The following is a 23968-nucleotide window of genomic DNA, read 5'->3' as shown; positions in this document are numbered from 1 at the left end:
TCATTGTTTGCCAGCTAGCTAAAAAGTTCACAATACATTATACTGTTAGCTAACTGGTTAAAAAGTTAGCATAAAAGCTCTAATTATACATCCTTTGAGGAAAAGTTGTAGGCTAAATTATAAACTGGAGTGAAAGAAAGAAGAGACTCAGTTGGGTTCAGTCTGTCCCCTAACTTTCTTTAACAAACTTATTATTTTGTTCAATCCATCTCAAAAAGACAGAGTGATTAAAGGTTAAACCTCCTCAAGTGTAAGCTCAAAGGCAACACTGAATCACAGTTTAAACTGAAGTTAAAAGTTTTGGTGAAACGGAATTGAATTTAATCAAGGTTTAGAGTAAAAACTGAACTGATTTTTTTGAGCTACTTTGGTGCAACAAAGTTGAAGTTAAATCATGATATAAACTTGTTTGAAAAATAATCCTTGTTAGTGTAACCCAGCCTTAGAGATGAAACAAACAAAAAATGTTTTCTATGAAAAAGAAAGATTCTATATGTTCAAGATGAACATATAGTTAGAAAACATAAAATACAAGCAGCAATGACCGCACACTCAGGCCCTTAAGTTTACTTTTTCTGAAAAATGTCTTTCATTTATTGCAGCTGCGGGGAAAGTTGTATGGGGAAAAGAAAAGGAACAATGCATAAAGGTGTATTGTGGAAGGATCTATCACCGTTATCACTACCATCTAACAAATGGGCTCTTTGTATGGCCAAGAATGGACATTAGGGGTAAGAAATGACTGCTGAGTAGCTGTCAGAGTTAATTCCTTACTGGAGCACAAGACTACACCTCAAACTGCTTTGGCTCATTTTCAAAATGACAATAGCCTTAGAAAATGGGTTGGTCTTTAGATGAGATACACCCAGGCATTGAGCTGGCACTGTCAGGCAGACAGTCATTTACTCTGAGTTATTACCGCTGAGAGCATCCAGGAGCTCCAGGAAGCCGACATTCACACATGTGCGCGCACACACTCACACCCACACACACACACACCCACACATATTCAAACACTGACATACGTGCACAGACAGACACATGTACAGCACAAACACACATAGACAATCAGTGTGGCATCAAGGTCATTGAATCATGACAAATTAGTGCTGCAGCTGAATCCCTCACCTGGGGATGCTGAATAGACAACCCTTCAATAGGGACATTGTTGGCATTCTCCTCATTCTGGGAGGAACAAAATAAGAGGCAGAATCGTACAAATGCTATTACATCCTTGGTAAATATCAAATCACAGCTCATCTTATAAAGACAACACAGGAGAGTCAATTCAAAACAATCAATGAGGAGCGGTTTGCCAGCTTTGTTAGACAGTCTAAAAAACTGGATTCTGGCTTGTTTTGATTGATTAAAATGCATAAAATTGTGTGTGATGAAAAAAAATACATTCATAATTGAGTTCATGATTCTAACTCAATCTTCCAGCCAAGTAGCTTATATAACTGCATTTCAAAAAATGTCCTTCTGCCAAGTTATTAAATTATATAGCAGCAGAAAGGATGAAGCTTATTTGTCTCCAAAAACTTGTCAATTCACCAAAATACAAACAGATATAAATATATATGTCATCCATTCTTGAGAATTGGGACAAATCATGGCCTAACAAAAAAAGACACTCTAATTCCATTTTTTGGTGAAAATGTATCATTTAAAGATTGTTGGTTTTGGTTTGCTTTCATTTTTTGTTTTCAACACCTGCTCTGTACCAGAAAACACCCTTGTCCCAGCCAAGAATTCACATCTTCAAACAAATAAAAATGTTTTTAAAGCCTTCAAAATTTAAAACTAACATACCTACTGATAACATAGACGTAAAAATGTGCTATTATAATAATTTTTGTTTTTAAATCCAATTTGTTAATGAAAATGTTGGCCCTTTAAAGTTTAAAGTGTCCCACCATCAACTCTGTTAGATTTATCCAAAATGTGATTTAACCAGGCATAAAGAGGTTTAGCTATACCCTAAGGACCCCTGTCTCACATCGTGGTTTAAAAAAAGGCAGGAATACTGCTTAAGCACTGGTAAACTTTCTATTTTTGGACAAATTAATTAAATAATATTACTTTCAGTTGTGTCAACCATAACATGTCAACCCTGTAGCCCTGCTAAATCATAGCTAAATAAGAATTGTGGTTTAAAAATGTGTATTTTGATTAGCATTAACAGAACTCTTAGTAACTTAAAAAAATAAAATGGCTACTCACTATGATTATGCTGCGAAATTAAAAAAATATATATTTTCTGACAGAGTTGACATCTACATTTAAAAAAAATAATCACAAGGAGGTTGGCCCATTACAAGGTTTTGTCCCAATTCTGAAGTATGAGTTATATATAATTTTAATTGCATGTTTAAAATTGGTGTATGAGAGGAAAAGCTAACTCACATCTTTGGCCTCATCTTTGACCCTTCGAGACTGGAGGGAAAAATCAAACACACATTTACATTTTTACATTCACAGGTACACAACAATAATAATGATTTATTTCATTTTTCAATCTCTCAAAGAACAAAAAACTTGTATTGCACACCGTTCATGAATTTTTCAATTTTTATATTGTGTTTGTCTGTTTCTCCATCTGTTCCTTCATCTGTCAGTCCAAACCTATTTTCTACTATTATGGAAAAAAAAACCCCACAGCACTACTGCTGTAAAATAACAAGCTTGAGATCGATGAAAGGAAACTTAAAAACACATCCTTGTGAAAATACTATAATAATCAGCAACAACTTATTTCTTTAAAGCATTACTTTTGGTAACGTATTATTTGTTGCATCATACATTAAAGCCGGGTATCGTTATCAAAGGGCTCTTTGATCAGAGCCGTCTACTTCCTCCTGCCTCAAATCCTTGCAGCTATCTTCCAGCTCATTACAGCGACCTCATGACAGGCTCTCTCAGAGATAAGCCATCTGCCATCCAAAAAACACTGACTGATCAGGAGGGGTGGAGGAAGAAGCGGGGTCAAAGACGGAGGGGAAGTTACATAACACTTTGAGCTACAGGTTAAACACGACCTGCAACAATAATGACCAACACCTTAACACCTCAAATTCTGAATTTCTGCACACATGATGTAGTTTTGTTACAATAAAACTTAGCCTAAAACATAATTTTGATTATGGGTGACAAAACTTGTTTTGCCTTGGTGGAGTCTCACCTACCCTGCCCTGATTCACCGCTGCCTTGCCTTCCTCGCTGCCCTCGTCCAGCTCGTCATCGCTCCACTCCCAGTCTCCGTCCTCTGTCTTGTGCAGGTGGCCACTGGAGCCGGGGACTCTCCTCACCTGGACAAACAGCCAACACACCTCATGTTAATGACATCACTCATTGAACAGCCATGTGCACTGTGATTTACCCAAGACTCCATTAGGTTTTATGAGGCTTTATATTAGAGCAGTGGTTCTTAATGTTTTTTGGAGTACTGGAATCCTTGTGATGAGCTGATGTTCAGAAAGGATGGCGACCCCAGCTACACATTTGCCACATTAAACACAAAATATATAAGTTCTGCTGCTATGAGTCTCTCTGCTGTGTTTGGAATTGCATATTTCCACGCTATTCATACCAAGTATGACATCAAATTGAGTATATAGTACGTTTCAACTGCATAGTATGTGGATTTTTTGTACAGGAGAAATGCCTGGATATATTCTAGGTTGGCAGTAGGGCTGAATGGTTTTGAAAAAAATATGTAATTGCAATTATTTTAACTGATTGCAAATGCGATATGATTTGCAATATTATAGGTAATGATCATTTTTACATCATTCTTATTTTGACTGAAAAACATGTTACAATGATTATAGTATGATTTTTTGCAGGAACCCGCACCAAATGAGATGTCTCTGCCTAATAAAAGTAAATCATTTTTAAGTTTTTTAACATACATTTTGCCTTTAACACATCATAAATTTCAATTAATTGTGCAGCCCTAATTGGCAGGAATTCCTCAGTATGCACCACAAGCTGCCCACAATGCATTACATGTCTCCAGACTGTCCCTGCGACAGCTCTCCCTCTAGGCTGTAGTTTTATCCATAATTTTCATTTTTCAGCCACACCACTACATTTACTTATGAGATTTTTTAGGCGAGAAATCAACTGTGCAGACCTCAAATTTTGGCAGTTTTACAAATACTGGTGACAAATTGAAAAGGTGCTCCAAGGTTGCCGAGAAGCTCCATAAGCGCCTGCGGGGGCAGCCAGCCGGCTCGTCTGCTCACAGAGCCATCTTCCCCCGCAGTCACACAGAGCACTTCAGTAACATCTCAATTTATTACATCTCATTTATTCTGTATAGTTAGAGGCTGACATTTACATCACACTATTGTTTGTCATGTTTAAATGTTCTAATAACCGAATCCTGTCTTCTCCTTTTTGCCAGTTTGAATGTCTTTAAAATCTAAACATTTTTTTACAGTTTTTCTCTCTTCTTATTTAATCTGCTTTAAAAATACTAGAAAATTACAAGACTTTTCAATAATAGCAGGTCAGACTGTGAGTACACTTAAGTGTGAACAGTCTTAATCATTCATTTAGTAGGCAGTGTGCAGTATACTGATTGAGTAAACAGTATGTGATTCAAAAACAATAACAAAAGATGCTGTTGATGATGTTGTGAAGTACCGTGGGGTCACAGGAGCTGTTCACACCACAGCTGACGAAAATCTATCTGATGTGACTCAGGTAGAAATAATGTTCATGAATGAGATAATATACTAAACGTTTGCCAACTTGCTTCGTCACTCTCTGATGTGTCCAGCAAGTCCCGTGTTTTCACATGGAAGTTATAGCAACTAGTGGCAGTGGTAGGAAACACATGATCTTTAATAAATCATGGATCTCTATGGGTTTGAACATTGTTGGAAACATTTAAGATAAGTGCACAACTCAACAAAATATAAAACATATGTCTGGGGTTTTCAGACATTTTAATGCAGAAATGTTACATATTGTAGCTTTAAAAGTGAACTACAAAGCCCCATTGAAGCCACTTAGCCTGCTGAAGATCCTTTTCATGTTATAACAAGATATTTTTTATGTTATGACATATTTTTTTATTATTACTACCCATTATTGCCTATTGCTCATTACACAAAACTTTTCTTGTCATAACGACTCATCGCTACATCTCGTTAAATCAAAATCTTGTTCTTTCATAAAATCTACACATCTTCATCTACATAAAAAGATGAAAGAGATGACATTGTAGCCCACACTGGTAGCGACAAAGTGTGAAAACATGCTATAAAGACATTAAAAATATCTTTTATTTTATCTGTTATCTTCATGTTATCATGTTATCATCATGTTACTTTCTCTTCTGTCATGCTGGAGGCAACACGTCACCGTAGTCTGGAATATAAACGAATTAACTAATCAGGACAGCTGGTTGTGGTTCCCAAAGAGAATGTCAGTGCTCAAACAGGAAAGAGTGTTTGTTTTCCCTGCAGACTTGGAGGGAAGCGCCTCATTTAGGAGTAAATTATTGCTTAAAATATCTCCTATGATATAATCATGATAACTGTAATGTAGGCAAATTACCAGTCTATGTTTGATTTGAATCAGCAACAAACAATCTTTTCATAAACCACTTACTGCTCCCTGATGCATTAGATGCTGTTGGCTCCTTTTCAAAGGTTACTGGTACGAGTGTCATCACAACACTGGTGCTTTACACTGACTGACAAAACTGCTCAGTACTCCAGTAGAAACCATATAGCTGTTTACAGTAACTGTATCAGTTTAGTAGGCACAGCATGGGTACAGCACGATAAGTACAGCACAAAGGAAAACACCATAAACAGGCAGCATATGAGTGATATCCGATAATGCTTAAAGGGACACTTCACCACAAAATCAAAAATATATATTTTTCTTCTGGCCTGTAGTGCTATTTGTAGTAGTGCAGCTTTGGTGTGAGCTGCTGAGTTTTGGAGATATCAGCCACAAAAATGTTTGCCTTCTCTTGAATACAATGGAACAAAGAAGTCATGACTCAGTTATTCAAGATAATTCATAGACCTTGTTGTGAGCAGTTTCAAGAAGGGACTGCTTCCAAACATGACATTGTGGGGATAAAGTTACAGGACTAACTAGTAAAAAAAAGAATAAAACTGTCTCTGCCCTTAGAATATTTTGGATTCAGTCCTGCTGATAAAAGTAAGCCAGTTAACACTGCAGATAACTGATTGATCAGAGGAGTATATCGTAGTGAGTGTGTAACTTAAGTGAGCTTGAGAGAGACTAATTATACTGTCTATGTTGGTGACGTTGAATGCGTGCTGAGCGAAGTTAAAGGTGAGCAGTGAATTTGCCAGTCTGGCAGTAAATGGACAGTTTAGGTTTGAGTTTGTCAATGAATGAAAGCTGCAGCTTTTCAAGCCTCATGCAGAACTCCTGTGTGTGTGCTATTTCCCAACTGCAGGAATAGCGTTGCTATGACAATCAGCTCCACCTACATTAAGGGAGTGCTAACAGTGGAGTACAGTCAATTTGACAAAATAGCACCATAATATCATATACCCTGGAATTTCAGGGAGGTATGAGTCCGCCCAACAGAGCCCTGCAGAGGTCCAGCTTTGCAAACCCATCCCCACTCGCATCTGCAAAGCTGAGATCCAGAACCAACCCATTACCCGTGATTATCTCAATCCATGCAAACTCCTATGGAACCATGAACATAAGCCTGCTTGGAGCTGTCCAAAAGTAATACTTTTTGAAACTTTATACATGCAGCAAAGCATCTGAAAACATTGTTTTCACCATCTTTGGGCGCACAAAAATCCTCCCAAATAATGTATTGTCCACAATTTAATATCCTCCACTGGCTATTTTTGCCTTTACGCCCTTAGTTTTAGCCAGCAGCTAGCCTTCATCACTACCAACTCAAACAGTGACATCCCATTATTTGGCAGGATGTGGGGTCAAAGGTTGTTTAACAATAAAATCCATGCAGCTGATTAGAGCTAGTATTACTATATTAATGAATATAAATGTTAAAATATTGCACAATCATTTTCATTTGTTATTTCTCCACGGAAAAAAATATATTATTGTATTTACGTGTTTCATTATTGTTTTCAGTTAGTCTATTTTTACCCGCAAATTTATATCAATTCTACCTGTTAAACAAAGTTTTTGCAGGGTCACCTGCCAGTACCCGACTCGGTGCACAACACTACTATCCAAGCCAAAAAAAAAAAAAGTTAAGGTAGATTTTACCTCAATGCAAGAAAAGTAGTTCCTACATGAAACTGCTCAAAACAAGGTCTGTGGATGATCTTAAGAAAGAGACACTAGTTTTTCAAATGTAGTTTTTTGGCACTTTGAGCACCTCAAGCTGAACGCCATTTAGTCACATTATTTTTGAGCGAAGACAGACATCTCTGAAATCTTCAAAACTCTGGAACTCACACCAGCACAATCCAGGTGGATAACAAACAGTACGGACCAGAAGAATAATATGCATTTTTTTTATTCTGGAGTGATCTGTCCTTTTCAATTTAAAACAAAAGTAGTATTATAACTCTAAATGTAACCAGCATAACAAAGCAGATCAGTGTGGCAGATTCGTTGTTGAAGCCTGTAATTTGCTGTAGTTCTACAGACTGGGAGAGCATGTCAGGGAAGCAGCACATGACTAGTCTACTGTAGCAGGGTGAGATATAAGAGCACCAAAGTGTTACAGAAGAGACAGCACACAAAACTGTAAGCCACTAGCACCGGAGGTTACATGAATTCCCCCCAGCTTAAGACACGCTCAAAGTTAAAGAAGCACTTCACCCTTCTGCTGGTGTCGGAGTTTTTTTCCAAACCTGACACAGAACCGAGGCTCCCCCAGTTCTGCTCGGGGTCCTTAAGCAAAACAGACACAGATCAATGCACTCAGTCATCGGCTATACAAGACTGACATGCCAAACATGCAGCTAACAAAATTATCCCATGGCAAATGCATGAACAGAAACATTCAGTTGTAAGATGTGAAAGTGATGATGATTGCTCATTCTTTAAAACTGTGACAAAACAATTTCGATTTTGATTTTTACTTGATTTTATTTTAAAAGATCAAACTCTTGGCTATTAAACTTTATAACGTGCCAGCTTCCTAGTTATTAATATTATTATTATGGAAAACCTGACAGAGTTATATATTTATCTTTCATAAGATGAAAGAATGTGATTTTTTTTAATTTTTTAAAGTTGTCTTAATGCTGATCAAATACACATTTTTAAACAATAATTCATGGTTGAGACACATCTGATAACAATATTATTTAATGAATTTGTTTAAAAATAGAAAGCTACCCATGCTTTTTTCAACCAGGAAGTGAGACAGGGGTCCTTAGGGTATAACTAACCCTTTTAATGCCTGATTAAATCATGTTTTTGTAAAAATCTGTTGACAGAAATCTGGGACACAATTTTAAAGGGCCAACAATTTCATTCAAAAAATCTATTTTAAAACAAAGATGATTATAATGGCACATTTTTACACCTATGTTATCAGTAGGTATTGTTAGTTTTCTATTTTGGAGGCTTTTAGTGCATTTCTATATTGTTTAAAGTTTGTCTGGGACAAAGGTGTTTTCTGGCATAGAGCAAGTTAAGATAACTATATATTACTATATACAACTAAAACAAAACTTAACATAAATTCATAAATTACATACATTTAAATCCTTATATAATACATTTTCACCAAAAACTTGGAATTAGACTGGTGTATTAATACTTTTTAAAGTTTTTTTTTTTTGGTAGGTCATGATTTGTCTCAATTCTGAAGAATGGGGGTAGTATGTGATAAAATGTTGGGTACAATGTTTGGTATTTTGGAAGTTTGTTGTTGTTGTTTTCTCTTCCTTTTTATTTTTTAAAAGTTTTCATTACTTTATTAGAGAGGTCTACCTGTTTAACATATTGTTTTTTTGTTTTTGTTTTATCCCTTTTTTTCCACTATTAAGCTAATTTTCACTAGTAGATATTTAATGTAAAAGGGAAGTAAATGAGACAGCGCTTATACTATCACCTTAATTATTTTAAATGGCAAAGCAAATACAGTCATGGGTTAATGATTTTGTGTTTTACATCTACTTTAGTGAGTGTTTAATGTTTTTAAATAGTTTTGATAGTTAAGATTCTTACTAGGAATTAAAAAAAGTTAATCCTTACTTAATTTTCTCTAGATGATATATGACTTGTAGCAGTATAACTGCAACTTACTCTACCACCGTACTACTACTGTCATATATGTATTTCAGCTCCCTAACTATATTGGCACTGTAAGTCTGAAGCTATCCTTTCAATGTTATGTTTTGTTTCTTTATTCTTTTTTCTTGTTTGTTTCTTCTATTTTTATTTAATAATGTATAATTTTATTAATTTTTTTCTTCTGAGTTGTATTGTGATGTCTTTATATTGTCATGAGGGTTATGTGCATTATTTGTCTGCATTAATTAAATACATTTAAAACAAACAAACAAAAAGGTAGTATTTTTAATAAATAAGGTTTTTTTTGGTAGAACATGATTTTTCCCAGTTCTCAAGAATGGATGTAATATGTGACATGTGAGGTTTTGCAGGTGATAAAACTGATGCACATTTGGGTAAAATGCCCTGGAATTTGAAATCAGGCCTCAGAAAGCATTCATGCAGAGCTTCATCAGTATTCCATCAATATGCAGCAAATCAATGAGTCAAGCTTATACTGGTTGCAGGACACTAATGTCTAATCTTTAAACAATAAAGCCTCGAATTTTCTCACTGGGAAGCTCTATTGTGTGTGTTAGAGTGCCCTCTGCTGGTGACTTGACTCAAATGTGCCCATAGTTTATACTGAATTAATCTGAATGTGATGTTTTTTTCCACTCATATTTCAAATATGACAAAAGTCTTGTCTTGTTTGTCTGTAAGAGGCAATTTCCTCCTCGACTCTCCACTTCCTTCTTTTTATGAGGAGATCATTTCTCCCTCGTTTCATTTCATAAAGTAATTCATTTAAAATTACATTGTTGGTGACAGCTGACTGGAGGATCTGCCATCTCGTTTTCATTCACCAGAGTACGTTCAAGGAGAAGGTAGGTAAGGTTTTATACGAGCTGTCTGGCTTTAAGTCCTGTCTCTTAAACCCTGTACTTCCCTGTGTTTACTATGACTACAGAATACCACGCAGGACAAAAACTACAAAAACAAAACACCAAGGAACAGAGATGCAAAAGGGTAGAGAGAAACTACTGCAGTTCAGAAAGGTCAAGAGGTTTAAGGTGGTTGTGTTCAGAGAGGAGCTGAAATTCGAGGTTTGGGAGTATCTGAGCAAGATCTTAGGGGAGCGAGGCCGCTGCAGTCTTGATATTAAGAGGTCACAGCATCCTGAGGTAAACATGTTTCTGCAGTATTGCTTGTCTCTGCAAGCTTTGGGTAATGTTCGCTGAATGTATAATGTCGATGACTCTGGAGGTCAAATCAGCACAAAAGAACAAGGGCACTGGCTCAGTGGCTCATACGCTTCATCCACCGAAGCTATCAAGTGAGCCAGGCATTACCTGGCTGTATATACTGTGCACGCTTTCTATTTTACACTTTTGACATGACTCCATACATAAAACAATGAGAAAGTAGTAATTATGCACTTCACAGCTTACAGTGTTTAGTGTTAGTTTAGTGTTTAGCGCTAGATTTTGAGACCCAATGCAGGATAATATGCTTCAGAGATGACTGGTGGCTGTGATACATTACGGCTGTACAGAATAGTTTGAAGCTTCCAAGCTTCGTTTATAAAAATGACATTCCAGTTCTAGTACATCAACATCTGCATGCTGCACAGCTTCTTCTTTTCATGTCTTTTCATCCTGTTCATTGGTATTTCTGCAGAGTTGCAGATCAAAATCAGAGTCCAGTGGTGGCTGTATACTATTGTTTCTGACTGGACTTTTTCAGTAACTACAGTCAAAATTTATTGAAAACGATGGATGTAATCATTTTTTAAAATTCATATTAACAGGGCGGTCTTGCAGCAGTCTAACAGCACCACAAATGTATTTATGTTGTCAAAACTGCTGAGTTTTATTCATTAAAGAAAGTTGATTTAATAAAAAAAATAACACTCAGACTTAGTTACACCATCAAAGATTAATTTACTCTAAGATTAGTTCTAATACGAGTTTAGCATGTTTCAAATGAGTAAATCTAGATTTAAAATTAAGCAGAGCTCTTTTGCAAAAATTACAAAAAATCTTCATTTAGCAATTCCAAGTTTAATGATGAAAACCAAAATTAAATCAAGTTTAATCAATACAGAGATGCTTGCTTACCAAAATTGAAATTTTAAAAACTAAATAAATAGAGTGCTGTCAGTGCTGCTTATTCCTTAACCAAACAATGCTTTGTTAGCTACCTAGCTAAAAAGTCAGCAGAATGTTACACTGTTTGCGATGCTAATTAAAAGGTTAGGAATACATTGCATTGTTTGCTAGCTAGCTAAAAAGTTAACAAAATGTTACAGTGCTTGCTAGCTAACAAAAGTTACGGAAGCATTTGATGGTTTGGAAGCTAGCTAAAAAGTAGCCTAGTTAGCATACTCATGATGGTTCAGCAGAGAAGCTCAGATTTTTCCCCCTTTTTGTAAAAATCAGCAATATGGCCAAATAATAAAAGATTGAAAAAAACAAGACTGCCTGGCAGCAACTGGCAGATTGAAAGAAGAGATGTATTATAAAACTCAATTGTGTTGAGTCTCTCCCTTTAACTGTCTTCAAAGAACTTGATTATTTTGCTAAATCCATCTCAAAAAGGAAGTTACTTTTAAAGTTAAACTTCCTCAAGTGTAACTTTAAATTTAATACTGGATCACTTTCTAAATGAGAGTTTTAAAGTTCTGGTGCAACAGAATTCGGTTTAATGTAGGTTTAGAGTAAAAATTGAGGTTTAAAGAAAGGTTTAATCTGTCGTAATTTTAAATTAGTTTTAGATGGTGTAAAATACTCTAAAGTTAAACTATGATCGGTTTAAAAGTTAATCCTTTATTCAAAGTGACAAAACACAGTTTAGAGTGACAGGGTCGTAATATATGATGACAGACACATGAAGCTTCATTCAAAAACCTCAACAGACATTTCAAATGTGGGAAAAAATAGTAAGTGCCTTTCCATTCGTTGACATGACTGCTGGATGCCTGTGGTTACCACATTAACCATCAACAAACCTCAACAACATCATGTCACTCCCACAACAGTTGCCTCCCTCTTTATTGACACCGTGGCCTGTCTGTGCGTAAATGTTAACGTCATACACAGTGACAACCCTGCTATCCACCATGTCCTCCATTTACTCCCGACCAGTCGGTGAATTTCCACCCCTCCACTCGGCTACTCTGCCTTCCGGCGATGGCCCTCTGTTCCCATTTCTGTTGTGCCCATCCAGGCGGCGTGTTATGTGAAGCCAATATCAACTGTGCCTGAAAACTGTACTTCCTCCCACTAAACTGGGACCAGTGGGCAACAGAGCAAGCAAACTGACCAATATTGTGCACCTCTCTAACGTTAGCAAGACATTTTAATCCTGTTTGTCCTTATGTAGAGAGCTGCACTGGGAGCCACTGACACAAAATAACCGTACGTCAATGCTGTTTGACTCCTGTGCCGCAGTGGCCCATATTTTTACGTAATCTGCACAACACTTGGTGCATAAAGGGTTTGAGGTGCTGAAGAAAGTCAGAGTGCGTGGCTTGTGTTGACTGTAAATGTAACACTCTGGTGGAGACGGATACTTCAGTCTATCCCAGCACTCTGACATAATTTGTTCATGTTTAGTCAATAACTGAGTTATATTACAGGGGATGTTTGTGTAAACATACCTTCTTCGCTCTCTGGGAAATCTTTGGTGCGCGACACAAAAGCTTTTCAACCAGATATTCTTTATTCTGCAAGAGAGACATTAGAATATGAATCAAAACTTTATTATAAAACAGAAAATCGATGGATTAAATTTATCAAACCAAATGATGAGTCATAAAAATCTCATGTTTTGTGTCTTTACATGGTAAATCCCAGAAATTAACTGGGTTGGTTGAAGTGCAAAAGGTGTATGGATGTTTTGAAGTTCTCTTTAAAATGTTAAAGGATAAATCTGTAATATATTTACTGCAATAACTAATAAAACTACCATGATATGTTATTAAAGATTAAGAAAACATGCTCGCTTCTCTGACAACAACACTACAGCCCACATTATCTCCTTTGAAATTTCCATTCCAGACCGGAAAACTGTTTGTTTACCTATTTCACATTTAATAAAGTTCAAATTAAAGCCAAATGAGTTTGTGTCTGTTTTTGAGTCGTAAGAAATCATTAATAATCTTTTAGATGGAGTAGATGTTTTTAATGGTTAAATTGAGCGATATCTTAATGTAGTCTGGTGGGCAGTGACTGAACTCAAACTCAAGCGTATATTTTCAGAGCAGTGGGCTTTTGTTTTCAGGATAACAGGCTTAATTTTGCATTGACAGTTATAAACAACCTACAGAGGAGGACTCGTAATTACCTGTCAAAACTTAATGTTCGTTGTCCATGCAGCCTGTAGGCAATCTGCCCGAGCTTTGGGTTTGGGGAGGAAGGGGTGGGAGGAAACAACTCACTTCCACCATAGATCATATATTAAATAGCGACTCAATCTATTTAGTATACAGTCTATGGTTCCAAGTCACTATATGGACTGCAGTACTCATTTTTGATCTCTAGGGACTAACATATTTCTCCTTGAAAAGTTAGACCAGTGACTAAACCACTTTAAACAGAAACAATATGTTGAAGTTCCAGTATTTGGTCCTGCTGAATCCCATTCAGAAAATTAACGTTGTACAATCTATGCTAACTGATGATACAAATAATTATTCTGTTTTGCACTGCAGATGCTCAAACAGCTTTTCAACAGTTTCTTTCCTCTAAACTAGGCCTTGACAAAATATCGATATTTACATCAATATCATAATTTGAGACTAAATAGAGACCAAATGTCCTCTAACATTATGGGTATTGTTATATTGGCATAAAAATGAACACAGCAGTCTAAATAGCGAGTTAGATTGTATATTAAAAGGGTTGAAATCATATTTAACATACGATCTGTGGATGAAATTAGTTGTTTCCCCCGATCCCCTCCTCCTCAGATTCAAGGAAAGCTCTGCAGGCTGCAGGAACACTGCATGAACGCAGGCTCTTCACAGCATCATAAAATTAACAATAACAAGCCACGACCAGTCCTACACTGTAAATTGATCAGCAGTTTATTGAAGTTTTCCTTCCTCTGTTGTCAGTATTTCTGCAGTAGTGCATATGGCGATAAAGATGGCGTCTCTGTGGATGTTTTATACTGTACGTTGTTATTGTTGATGTACAGTACATATATCCATCATAAACTAAGAAAAAAATTGAATAAGAAAACCAAACAAAGATGGCAAGTCAAACAGTTGAGATTAAACAAATACCTTGGCCTTTTGGAAGAATTTACACTTCAAAAGCTCTGCGGCTGTAGGCCTGGAGATAAAGAGAAGTACAATTGTTGAAAGTACACCACAACACAACACTGTCTGAATGTTAATCGGGTGCTTCTTATTGATCACACATTGCATCAGCTCTCCTCACTGAAACATTTGGATGAAATGTAAAATGTGGTGCAAACCTTTTGGCAGGATCCTTCTGAAGGCACATAGTTATAAGCTTTCTAAATGATTTGCCATATTTCTTTAGCACTTCTTTGTCCTCTACACCCGTCTCTAGAGTGGGTGGATCATTCTGTAGGGTAAGCATTAAGACCTAAAAAGAGAGGAAAAAACAGTCAAAGCCGTCCTCACATTTTAACAGCAACACAAATATTGTAGATGAGGAAACTGTTTGTGGAAAAAATACTGTGGAGAGTTTCCTTTACAGAAAAGGTTGCCTGTTTATTAATCATTGGGTTTCCACATCACAGCAAAAGCAGCAAGTCAAAATGTGTTCTCTCCATGTTTTTTTTTCTTGCTAATGACGAAACTTCACAGAAACAAGTTGGTTAAAACGGATGTTTAGCAAGCCAAGAGTTTATTTTTGTGCCGATGAAAGCAACCAAGACTGGCTGTGATTAGGACACCACACTGATTAAATAACATCCAATAATAACAACATCCAGATCGCTCACCTTCATGGGAGGGTAGCGGTGATAGGGTGCAGAGCCTGTTGCTAACTCAATGGCTGTAATTCCAAAACTCCATATATCTGCTTTGAAATCATAGCCTCGAACCTGTGGGGATATAATTACAATAATCTGTAAGATCAAATACACTTAAAGGGTAACTTTTTAAATCTTTCCCCATGTTGTTGTTTCTAACTGATGAATGGGGACAACAGCCTTTGAAATCAGTCCAGTACTGAGTGAGACCACCATGAAACAGGCTGCCATGTACTCTTCTTCCTCCTCCTCTAAAAGTGCTTGTTTTTGCAACAGATTGTTATTCTAAGTGTCTGACGACATTATGGAAAAGATCTCTGCAGATACAGACCTTTTTTATTAAAGAGTAAGATCCTTTCGGTTCAACCAGAAAGAGCTGATTTATTGCTCCCGCCAAATCCACCAGACTCAATTTACAAAAATAGCAATTTTCTAATCATAAAACAGTCAAACTTGACAAAAACAAACTAAAACTCACCAGAAACATTTTGGTTCATCTTTAATTCATAGATGTCAGACATCAGAGAAGCAGCAGGGAGAGTCTTGTATAGCCAGATTATTTTCATATTTAACATGGTGAGTTTATTTCAACCAAACCAGAGCTGGTGATGTGATGTGATTTGTCTTTTTGTAAAAAATAAAATAAAATAAAATAAAATAACATGAACCACAATGTTCTAAACAGACACTAACCAAAAGTAACATTTTGTAACATAAAATAAGACTGTGATGAAATGCAATGAATGCAGTTTGAACTAAGAATTTCATTGCACTGATAATGTGTTTATTTTTGTTTATGACAATAAAGCCTTTGAATTTGCTGTATTTTAGACTGGGGAAGGGATTTTACACTACATCACATGTACCAGTGATATAATTTACCAGAGAGTAGATTTACATGAGTTCTTATTGGGCACACTGTGCACTGTAATACCCATACTACCATACCATTTAGTGTGCTAGAACAAGACTTTGCATGTACCAATACATAGTTTATCAAATGCAGTATGCTGAAAATACCAGGATATCCTGCTGCAGCTGCTCACATTTTGCAGTGTGCAAGCCAACATGCTTTTCTGGCTATTCTGATCCACAAATCTTGTGATGGGTGAATGACGAAAAAGGTCAAAGTCAGGGCACTGTCTTAACAGGAAGTACTATGTTCCAATTGTATGCACACTACATGCAAAAGTTCATACTTTGTAAGTGCAGCTGCAGCAATTTGGATTGCAGGGACACACACAAAAACCTCATTTTCATTTTAGAACATTCTTGCCACTGTATCATGTTTAACCAAGCAACTATAGTATATATGGCTCTGAGTTGTGTATTGTCCCTGTCAAATAAACAAATAAAATAAATAAATAAATACATTTTCTGTATTATTATCTCAAATGTACAGACACTTTTGTGAGCCACAGTGATTGTTTTGTAACTTTGCAAGCAAGAGACTCTGACATGTGCTCCAACTCAGAAACCACTAGTGAAAGTGCAGTGGGTGATGCTAACGCAGCTAACATTAGCTGTGCTACAGTGGGCGGTCCCTGCTCCATCTCTCTATAAGCTAAAGGTTCCATGGCCTGAAAAAAATCAATCATTTGCTTGGCAAAAAGATTTATTTTTATAGGGATCCTTTCCACAATGTGGTCAGACACTGAGAAAACTGTTGTTTCCATTAGTTACTTAGATACAAAAACATAGAAAAATAGAGTCCAGGCTGAAAAATTCTGCAGTTACCCGTAAAGTGGCTGGAACATTATGTTAATGTCGTGTTTTAAGAGGTTAACGTGTCTAAAATACATCAGTTAATAGCATTACATCAACAATATGGAGCAGCACTAAAGGCAGCAGAAACAAGCTCAGAAAAATACATTTTGAATGAGACATGATGAACTTGCAGCTGCCTTTTTGTGTAGAAAGAGACAGACTCACCTGTTCCATCACCTCCGGCGCCATCCAGCATGGCGTGCCAACAAAGGTCTTTCGTACTTTGTTTCTAGTCATATCCCCGCCTGTGGCGAGGAACGCGCTTACTCCAAAATCTGAAAATGTAGACAAATAAACAAAGCAATAGAGAACAGAGAAAAAATTTGAATCGTATGCTGAAAGGAACACATCTGCAGTCAAAACTTTTTTCTGGCAAACATAAAAAGATGACAATATACAATATTTTATTTATGTGCTAAACCATCTTTGTGCCAAAGAAAGAACAGCAGGATGGAGGATATTAAGTTTCATTTGATAGATATAATCTTCATCTCTACCAATACGATAGAAGTTCCTCCTGACAGCACATATAGAAGGCCTGTAGCTGTAAAACCAGCATTTTTTATTACAGTTTTATCTCTTATTCGTTCAATAATGTCAATTGTAATTATCTTGAAGCAATCCAAGTCACTAGAGCTTGAGAACATGCTAGCTTTAATGTTGAAACAAATCCATAATTTGAACAGTATGTGATATGCAGGCAATCAAGGTTCAAGTGGCTGATACAAAAACACTGGTCCTCTTTTGACCTTTTTCAATATCAATAATATTATCAGTTATGCTGGATTTGTAACTTAGCATTAAATTATCTAAAAAGGCAGCACTGTCTTCATGAATTAATACATCCTGTGAATTTAGTTCCCACATTTAGGCATTCATGCTTTTAGTTTTATTATTTTAGGATTATTAGAAGTGGGGTTGTATGAGGTACTTATCAATAATCAGTGAATTAGCTACAGTAGATGGCGGTCAGCATGCAACCATGCAGAGAGGAGCACCGGCACGTAAGCTCAGCAACGTACTGCTGTGGACAGGGTCAACAATAAAAGGTATTTTAACTTCCTAAAAAGGTCCACCAACAAAAAATAACAGTTTAAGTGTACGCTATGTTTAAAATATTTTCATCTTGCCATCAGACAGCCTTTTCTGATGGGAAACCGCTGTGATAACACAGTTACACAAACAAACTAACAGAGAGACCCTGCACTCCAAATGTCATACTTCTTCTTTTTCCTTTTAGTATGTACTGCAGCTGCCCTTACAAAGAACACAAGGCCGCATGCAATATACATACAATGGGGACATACTACTTCCTCATAACATGGTGCCTTGAAATTTGACCCTCTCGCTCATAGACCCATCACAAAGTACTGGGTCAGAATAGCCAGAAAAGCTATCCTGGTATTTTTGTCATATTGCTCTTGATATACTATGTATTGGGACATACTAGATCTTCTTTTGACATACTAAATAATTTGGTAATATATGTTCTGCAAGGCACAGCAAGGCAACTGTAGACCAGTGACTCCTGTGCTCTGCAAGGTAAAATTACTAAAGCGAGTCTGGTTAGTTTAGAGACAGTGATATGTGGCTTATGTAGTAGCAGTTTCCCATCAGAAAAGGCTGTCTAATGACAATGTAAAGCAGTGAAAAATGTAGATAAATATAGCATACGCTTAAACAGATATTGATTTTTTTAACTGGGTGGACCTTTTTTAAGTGTTAGGCTGTTCCTATCAAAACAGTTCATTGCTTAGCTCCTTGTTGGTGCCCCTCTTTGCCTCTCCAAACTGGTTGCATAGCAACCGCCATCTACTCTAGCTAATACATTCACTATTGATAAGTACCTCACATGACCCCATTTCAAATAATCCAAACTATCCCTTTAAATGAAAGCAAACCGTGCGTGTAACAGAGTACAACATTGGACCACGTTGAACGCACCTGCAATCTGAACAGATCCGTCTTCTCCCAGTAGTATGTTCCCAGCCTTCACATCCCTGAGGTCAACAAAACACAGTCAAACAACAAAGTCATGTGGAGCAGCATTGATTCTTCCATCTGTGTAAACGAGTTCCAACGCCCAACGCCATCTGGAACTCTGCCCAAGGGGCTGATAGAGGTTTAAGCCTGCCCTTCAGTGACCTTGAAATGCAGCAACTTTACAGAACACAACAACTGCACTGCTGGTCAATAAATACAAATACCTGATTGGTTTTTATTTGACATTTTCCTTTTTAGCCATTTGTTTAACTCTCCATAGCATCTTGCAAAGGAGTGACAACATTTTATCTTTCAAAAACATTACAATTCTTTCAATAAACTCTTAAAAAGTACAACAGAAAACTTCAGTTACAGACACTGTGAAGCAAGTTCAAATGTTAAAAGTGTTACCGGTGAATCTGTCCGTTTCTGTGCAGATAGTCCAGGCCCTCTAGCACTTCCTTTAATATAGTAGCAATAATAGGTTCATCTAGCGCTCGATTTCTGGCATCCTCTTTGCTTGTGTGCTTAATTATGTCGAGCATAGAGCCTAAAAAAACAGCACATAAAAACAAAAATATTCAGTTAATTTTCCACATATTAATTAGAAAAACAAATCAGCTGCATTGCATGATCAATATCTACAACCAGGGGCAAATTATTGCAGTGTCTCTTAATTGCTTGTCGTCTTTTAAACAGTAAAAATGTAACACACAGCACATTAAAGTCAGTAAAATCACTGATGTAAAGGCTGTGCAAAGGAACACCATCAGACCACAGATATTATATACCACAGCATGTGTGGGCTCCTGCTTACACATAACTGTAACCAGGGTTCCCACTTTTTTTTTCTAGAGATCATTTTCTGGGACATTTACAGGTCATCATCCATGACGATCGAGCTAGTATGACAGACAGGGATTGCGCCATACACTAATATGTTCCTCTCTGTGGTTGTCTGATTTGAAAGACGTGCAGTCTGTGGTAAGAGAACAAGAGTTACAGAGACATTTCAGTATACGGGCATGACCTTTAGATGTCTTAAGGTCACTACATTTACTATTGTCTCCTCTTACTGTTGTTTTTTTTTAATTTCTTGTCATGCTTAATGCTCTGTTTTAATTTTATTGTTGTTTTTTGTTTGTTTTGTTTTTTTTTTGTTTTTGCTTTTTAGCCTTTATTGACACGACAGATTGAGATAGACAGGAAATGGGGTTGAGAGAGGAGGGAAGACATGCAGCAAAGGGCCGCAGGTGGGAATCCAAAATTGAAAATTTATCATTATTATTATTATTATTAGTAGTAGTATTAATTCATAACCTGAATCCCTTTTTCTTATCAGTTATTAGTAATCAATGCTGTTTGAATAACACAAATATTAGCCCACAATTTTACCTTCTGACTGATCACTACATACCTAAATGTAGTTTTTGAAGGATCATTAACTGCCCCTGATTGGCACTTATCAACTTATCACTCCATAATTTAGCTCCTTTACTAGTAACACAAAGTGGAGTCTTTAACTAGGCTAATCCTACCCACTGTTTTCTACTGCTACTATAAACATTTCATGCTATGTTATGGTCCTTTTTACCTTAACAGTGCAGCATAGCGTTTGAAGAGAAATTACTTAAGAACCTTTAAACATTTTCAGGCAAACCCAGCTAGCAAGCAAGCCGTTAAAAACAAGCTGGGAAGAGAGAAATGTTGATCTAAAGAGCTAATCAAAGCTACCACAGTTACCAGCTAGCAGTAGCTAATATTTTCATTTGAAGGACAATGTAATTTCCATTTTTTCGAGTTTCAGCCACTTTAACGTTCATATGATCCAACCTGCATGTCCTATATGTAACGTATTGGTTTCCACAACATAACTGAGAGCAGCCTATTCAAATTGCTCTTGCCCATAAACTACCATTTTAACATTAATGTTTATGAATATAACTTCGTGCTGTCAGATGGCAGTGCTGTTTTGGGGAGCTCTCATAGATATTCAAGCACAACGTAGCTCATTCTCAGCTAAAGGAAAATAGGAAAATATTGAAATAATTTTTCAGGAAACCGCAAGATTTTCCATTCTACTTTTTCTATTATTTTCAATGTGTTTCCCATGACTGGAAATTTGGTCAACTGTTTTCCAGGATCAGTGGGAACCCTGTGTAATAAAGCCAGCCTGCAATACCGTGGTGGGAAAATACGTTTTAAGGATTTAGATCTGTTTTTATTTTATTCAAGTCTCACAAAGAAAAAAACGAATCATCCCAATTTCTTGCTGGTTTCCCCTTTTACTAATTATACTGTATATAAATACAGATTTATAATAATGCTGGTAATTAATATAGTCGGTAAACAGTTAGTATGCTCTGTATGACATGTACACATTTTTTCATTTGAGAGAAACACAGTATAAGTGCGTTATAACCCTAGCTGTTACTTAGTCATCAGCAGATCAAAGCAGAAACATGTCGCATCATCACATTGATTGAACATTCATGTATTATGATGCCAGATGTGGGATTTGGCTCCATGTGGCTCAGCGGCTGAAGCTCACCTCCACTCAGAAGCTTCATGACTAACCAAAGTTCATCCTTCACCACGAAGGAGGTGTAGTAGGTCACAACATTGGGATGGTTGCACTGGCTCATCGCTTGGATTTCTTTCTATTGTGAGAGAGAGACGACAGGATGTGACATGTCAGATTATTATAAACTGGACAGACTTGAATGCATTTGTCTTTTAATCACACCTTGCATTTTCTTTGTAATTATCTAAGAGAAAAAATAATAACAGGAATCAGTAAATTGATATGCATCTCAGTGTATATGACCTAACAGCAAATGATTTATTACAATCTCTTAGGTGAATTAATGAAGAGGGTTGGTCTGATACCAATACTAGTATCAAAAAATGTCTCAGATACTGCAGCGTCGTACTGCCTCAGATCCTTTTTCTGACTGCCAGTTTACTTTTTCTAGGTCTAGATCTCTTTCTGATGAAAGGCGAGATTCAACTCATGTCTGTACAGGAAAGTCTCTGTGTGCTCAGCTCTCAGTACTTTTGTAACTTCTAACTGAATCTCTGTGGTTTGAAGTTTAGTTTCTCTCCTGTGTCTCTGTTTCATATTCGTTTGTAATCATTAAGAGTAATTATATAGAAACTTTTGATCTTCTATGTAGGTCATATAGAGGCATCAGTAATCAGGGTTCCACCTTAACCTTGTGCCCAATGGCCCATGGCTACAAAAAGTGACTTTGTGGCCGACAAATATTCATCTCCATACTGTGAGCCCTAAGCAGCAACGAGTTTCACAAACATCCTGATTCTTGTTGGGGTTACTGAAGTCTGAGTTTACCAAGCCTACTCAATCTACTGATAAAAATGTAGAAGTGAATGGATGCAGGAGTTTCAGTTACACAGTTAAAGCTACTACAAGGGTTTTTTGACTAGTTATGAAGCCATCACAAGTTAATACTGATGACTCTACATGACCTACATAAGATAATGAGACCATCCGTGAGAAGACTGGCTATTTCTTTTAAGTTATTTGCGATGCCTGATTCACAGATTAACTGTGAAATGAGATGATACAAGCCTGTGTTTACATTTTCCCAGCTAAAGTATCAGTGAGTAGTATGTTAGCCAGTTAAAAAGAAGCAGAAGCATTTTATTTAAGTAATATTTTGTGGTTATTACAGGGGAAACACTACTGCTTTTGTAAACACAGATCTCTAAAATCAACAAAATTTGAAGATTTCTTGTAGTAGCTTTAAGAAAGGCTGTGTTAAATATTTTAAATAGGCTTCTCTGTCTTGTTTTACAGAACTTTACATTTGGGACACCAAAAATGCACTTTGGTCGCCAAATTTAGGGGCTTGTTGCTCTATGGGGATCTATGGGGCCAGTGCTTAAAAATATTCTATCGCTGAGTAATAAATTGAGACTGAAAAACTCCTTGTAGTAGCTTTAATGCACTGGTTTTAAATCAGTACTCTGTAATGGCCAATATGCAAAGTTCCAGTATTGAAATTGGTATGGGAAAATCTCTATTAATGAATACTTTTATCAGACCAGAACAGAACAGTGGTGACCTGGATCAGAGTTAAAGTTGTAGCAGATCATTCAAGAGTGGTACAAAAACACACAGTGAGAAAAATAAGCCCATATTTATTGTACTCACCAACAGCTCGTCCATGCTGGTCTGGCATTTTTCCAGGTTTATTCTCTTTATGGCGACGCGCTCCTGTCTGGGGGTACAGAGGGCTGCCTGCACCACAGCTGTGGCCCCGCTGCCTGGAATCACAGCCACAACAGAGCAATGACAGAGTGGACAAGACACACACCTGGAAGACAACTCTCAAAAGTGAGCATCAGTCTGCGGCGTTATGGCATTTGTCTGGCTTCGTGTCACTCAGTTTTTGTCTTGTAAGTCATAGTATTCATCTTTCATGTGCGCTGGCTGAAACATTAGACGAACACAATGATATAAGCTGATTTTGAGTGCGGCATTTTTTATTTCCCCAACGTGATGGGCTGTTTACTTGGTTCATTACAAATCAGGCCACGCTGGAGTAGTGAAGTTGTTCACACGAAGAAGCTGTGACAAGCAGCATATTGCTTACCAACTGTTAGCAGCAGATAAGGAGATCTGACTGTTTACCAGTTGATTAGGAGAACACAGAGGGGGGTCCCACTAACTCATCTCAGTCAGCAGCACACAGCTGTGGTCCCATTTCTTATCAGTAGTGATAGGACTTGTCAGCTCATCTGCACAGTGTTGCACTTGCCAAAAATATTCAGGAAACTTCCTTTAGCATTTTTGCAGTACATTTAAGATTTTTTATTGTTTTCACACTCGGTAATTCATATTACTAAAATTAAATGATTCATCACAACTCTGAGATCGAGCATCCTGTTACTTCAGCTGGGGCATATAAGTTTTGAAACGCTGAAAAAGTAGAATTACAAAAAGAAACTTCTGCAGTACATATAATTATTT

At 36.9% G+C, this 23968-nt stretch overlaps 1 protein-coding gene across 2 annotated transcripts in view; it reads right to left on the bottom strand.

The window, feature by feature from the left end:
* The window catches only part of stk39 (serine threonine kinase 39), a 48688-nt gene that overhangs the window by 21733 nt on the left and 2987 nt on the right, over positions 1–23968 (bottom strand). The window contains exons 2-14 of one of the 2 annotated variants that reach the window (XM_084725194.1): positions 23150–23262; positions 21524–21632; positions 19384–19522; positions 18934–18989; positions 17155–17264; positions 15193–15294; positions 14698–14831; positions 14504–14552; positions 12875–12940; positions 7810–7881; positions 3186–3308; positions 2407–2436; positions 1129–1185 (exon numbers count right to left, since the gene is read on the bottom strand). In XM_084725194.1, the coding sequence (XP_084581320.1) occupies positions 1129–1185; positions 2407–2436; positions 3186–3308; positions 7810–7881; positions 12875–12940; positions 14504–14552; positions 14698–14831; positions 15193–15294; positions 17155–17264; positions 18934–18989; positions 19384–19522; positions 21524–21632; positions 23150–23262 (1160 nt within the window). The remainder of the gene's footprint in view (positions 1–1128; positions 1186–2406; positions 2437–3185; positions 3309–7809; positions 7882–12874; positions 12941–14503; positions 14553–14697; positions 14832–15192; positions 15295–17154; positions 17265–18933; positions 18990–19383; positions 19523–21523; positions 21633–23149; positions 23263–23968) is intronic. The other variant, XM_084725193.1, reaches the window with a different exon arrangement.

Source organism: Lutjanus erythropterus, chromosome 8 (assembly GCF_056507025.1).
Source record: "Lutjanus erythropterus isolate fLutEry1 chromosome 8, fLutEry1.hap2, whole genome shotgun sequence".
Lineage (NCBI taxonomy): Eukaryota > Metazoa > Chordata > Actinopteri > Lutjaniformes > Lutjanidae > Lutjanus > Lutjanus erythropterus.
This window is presented reverse-complemented; position numbering and strand designations above follow the sequence as displayed.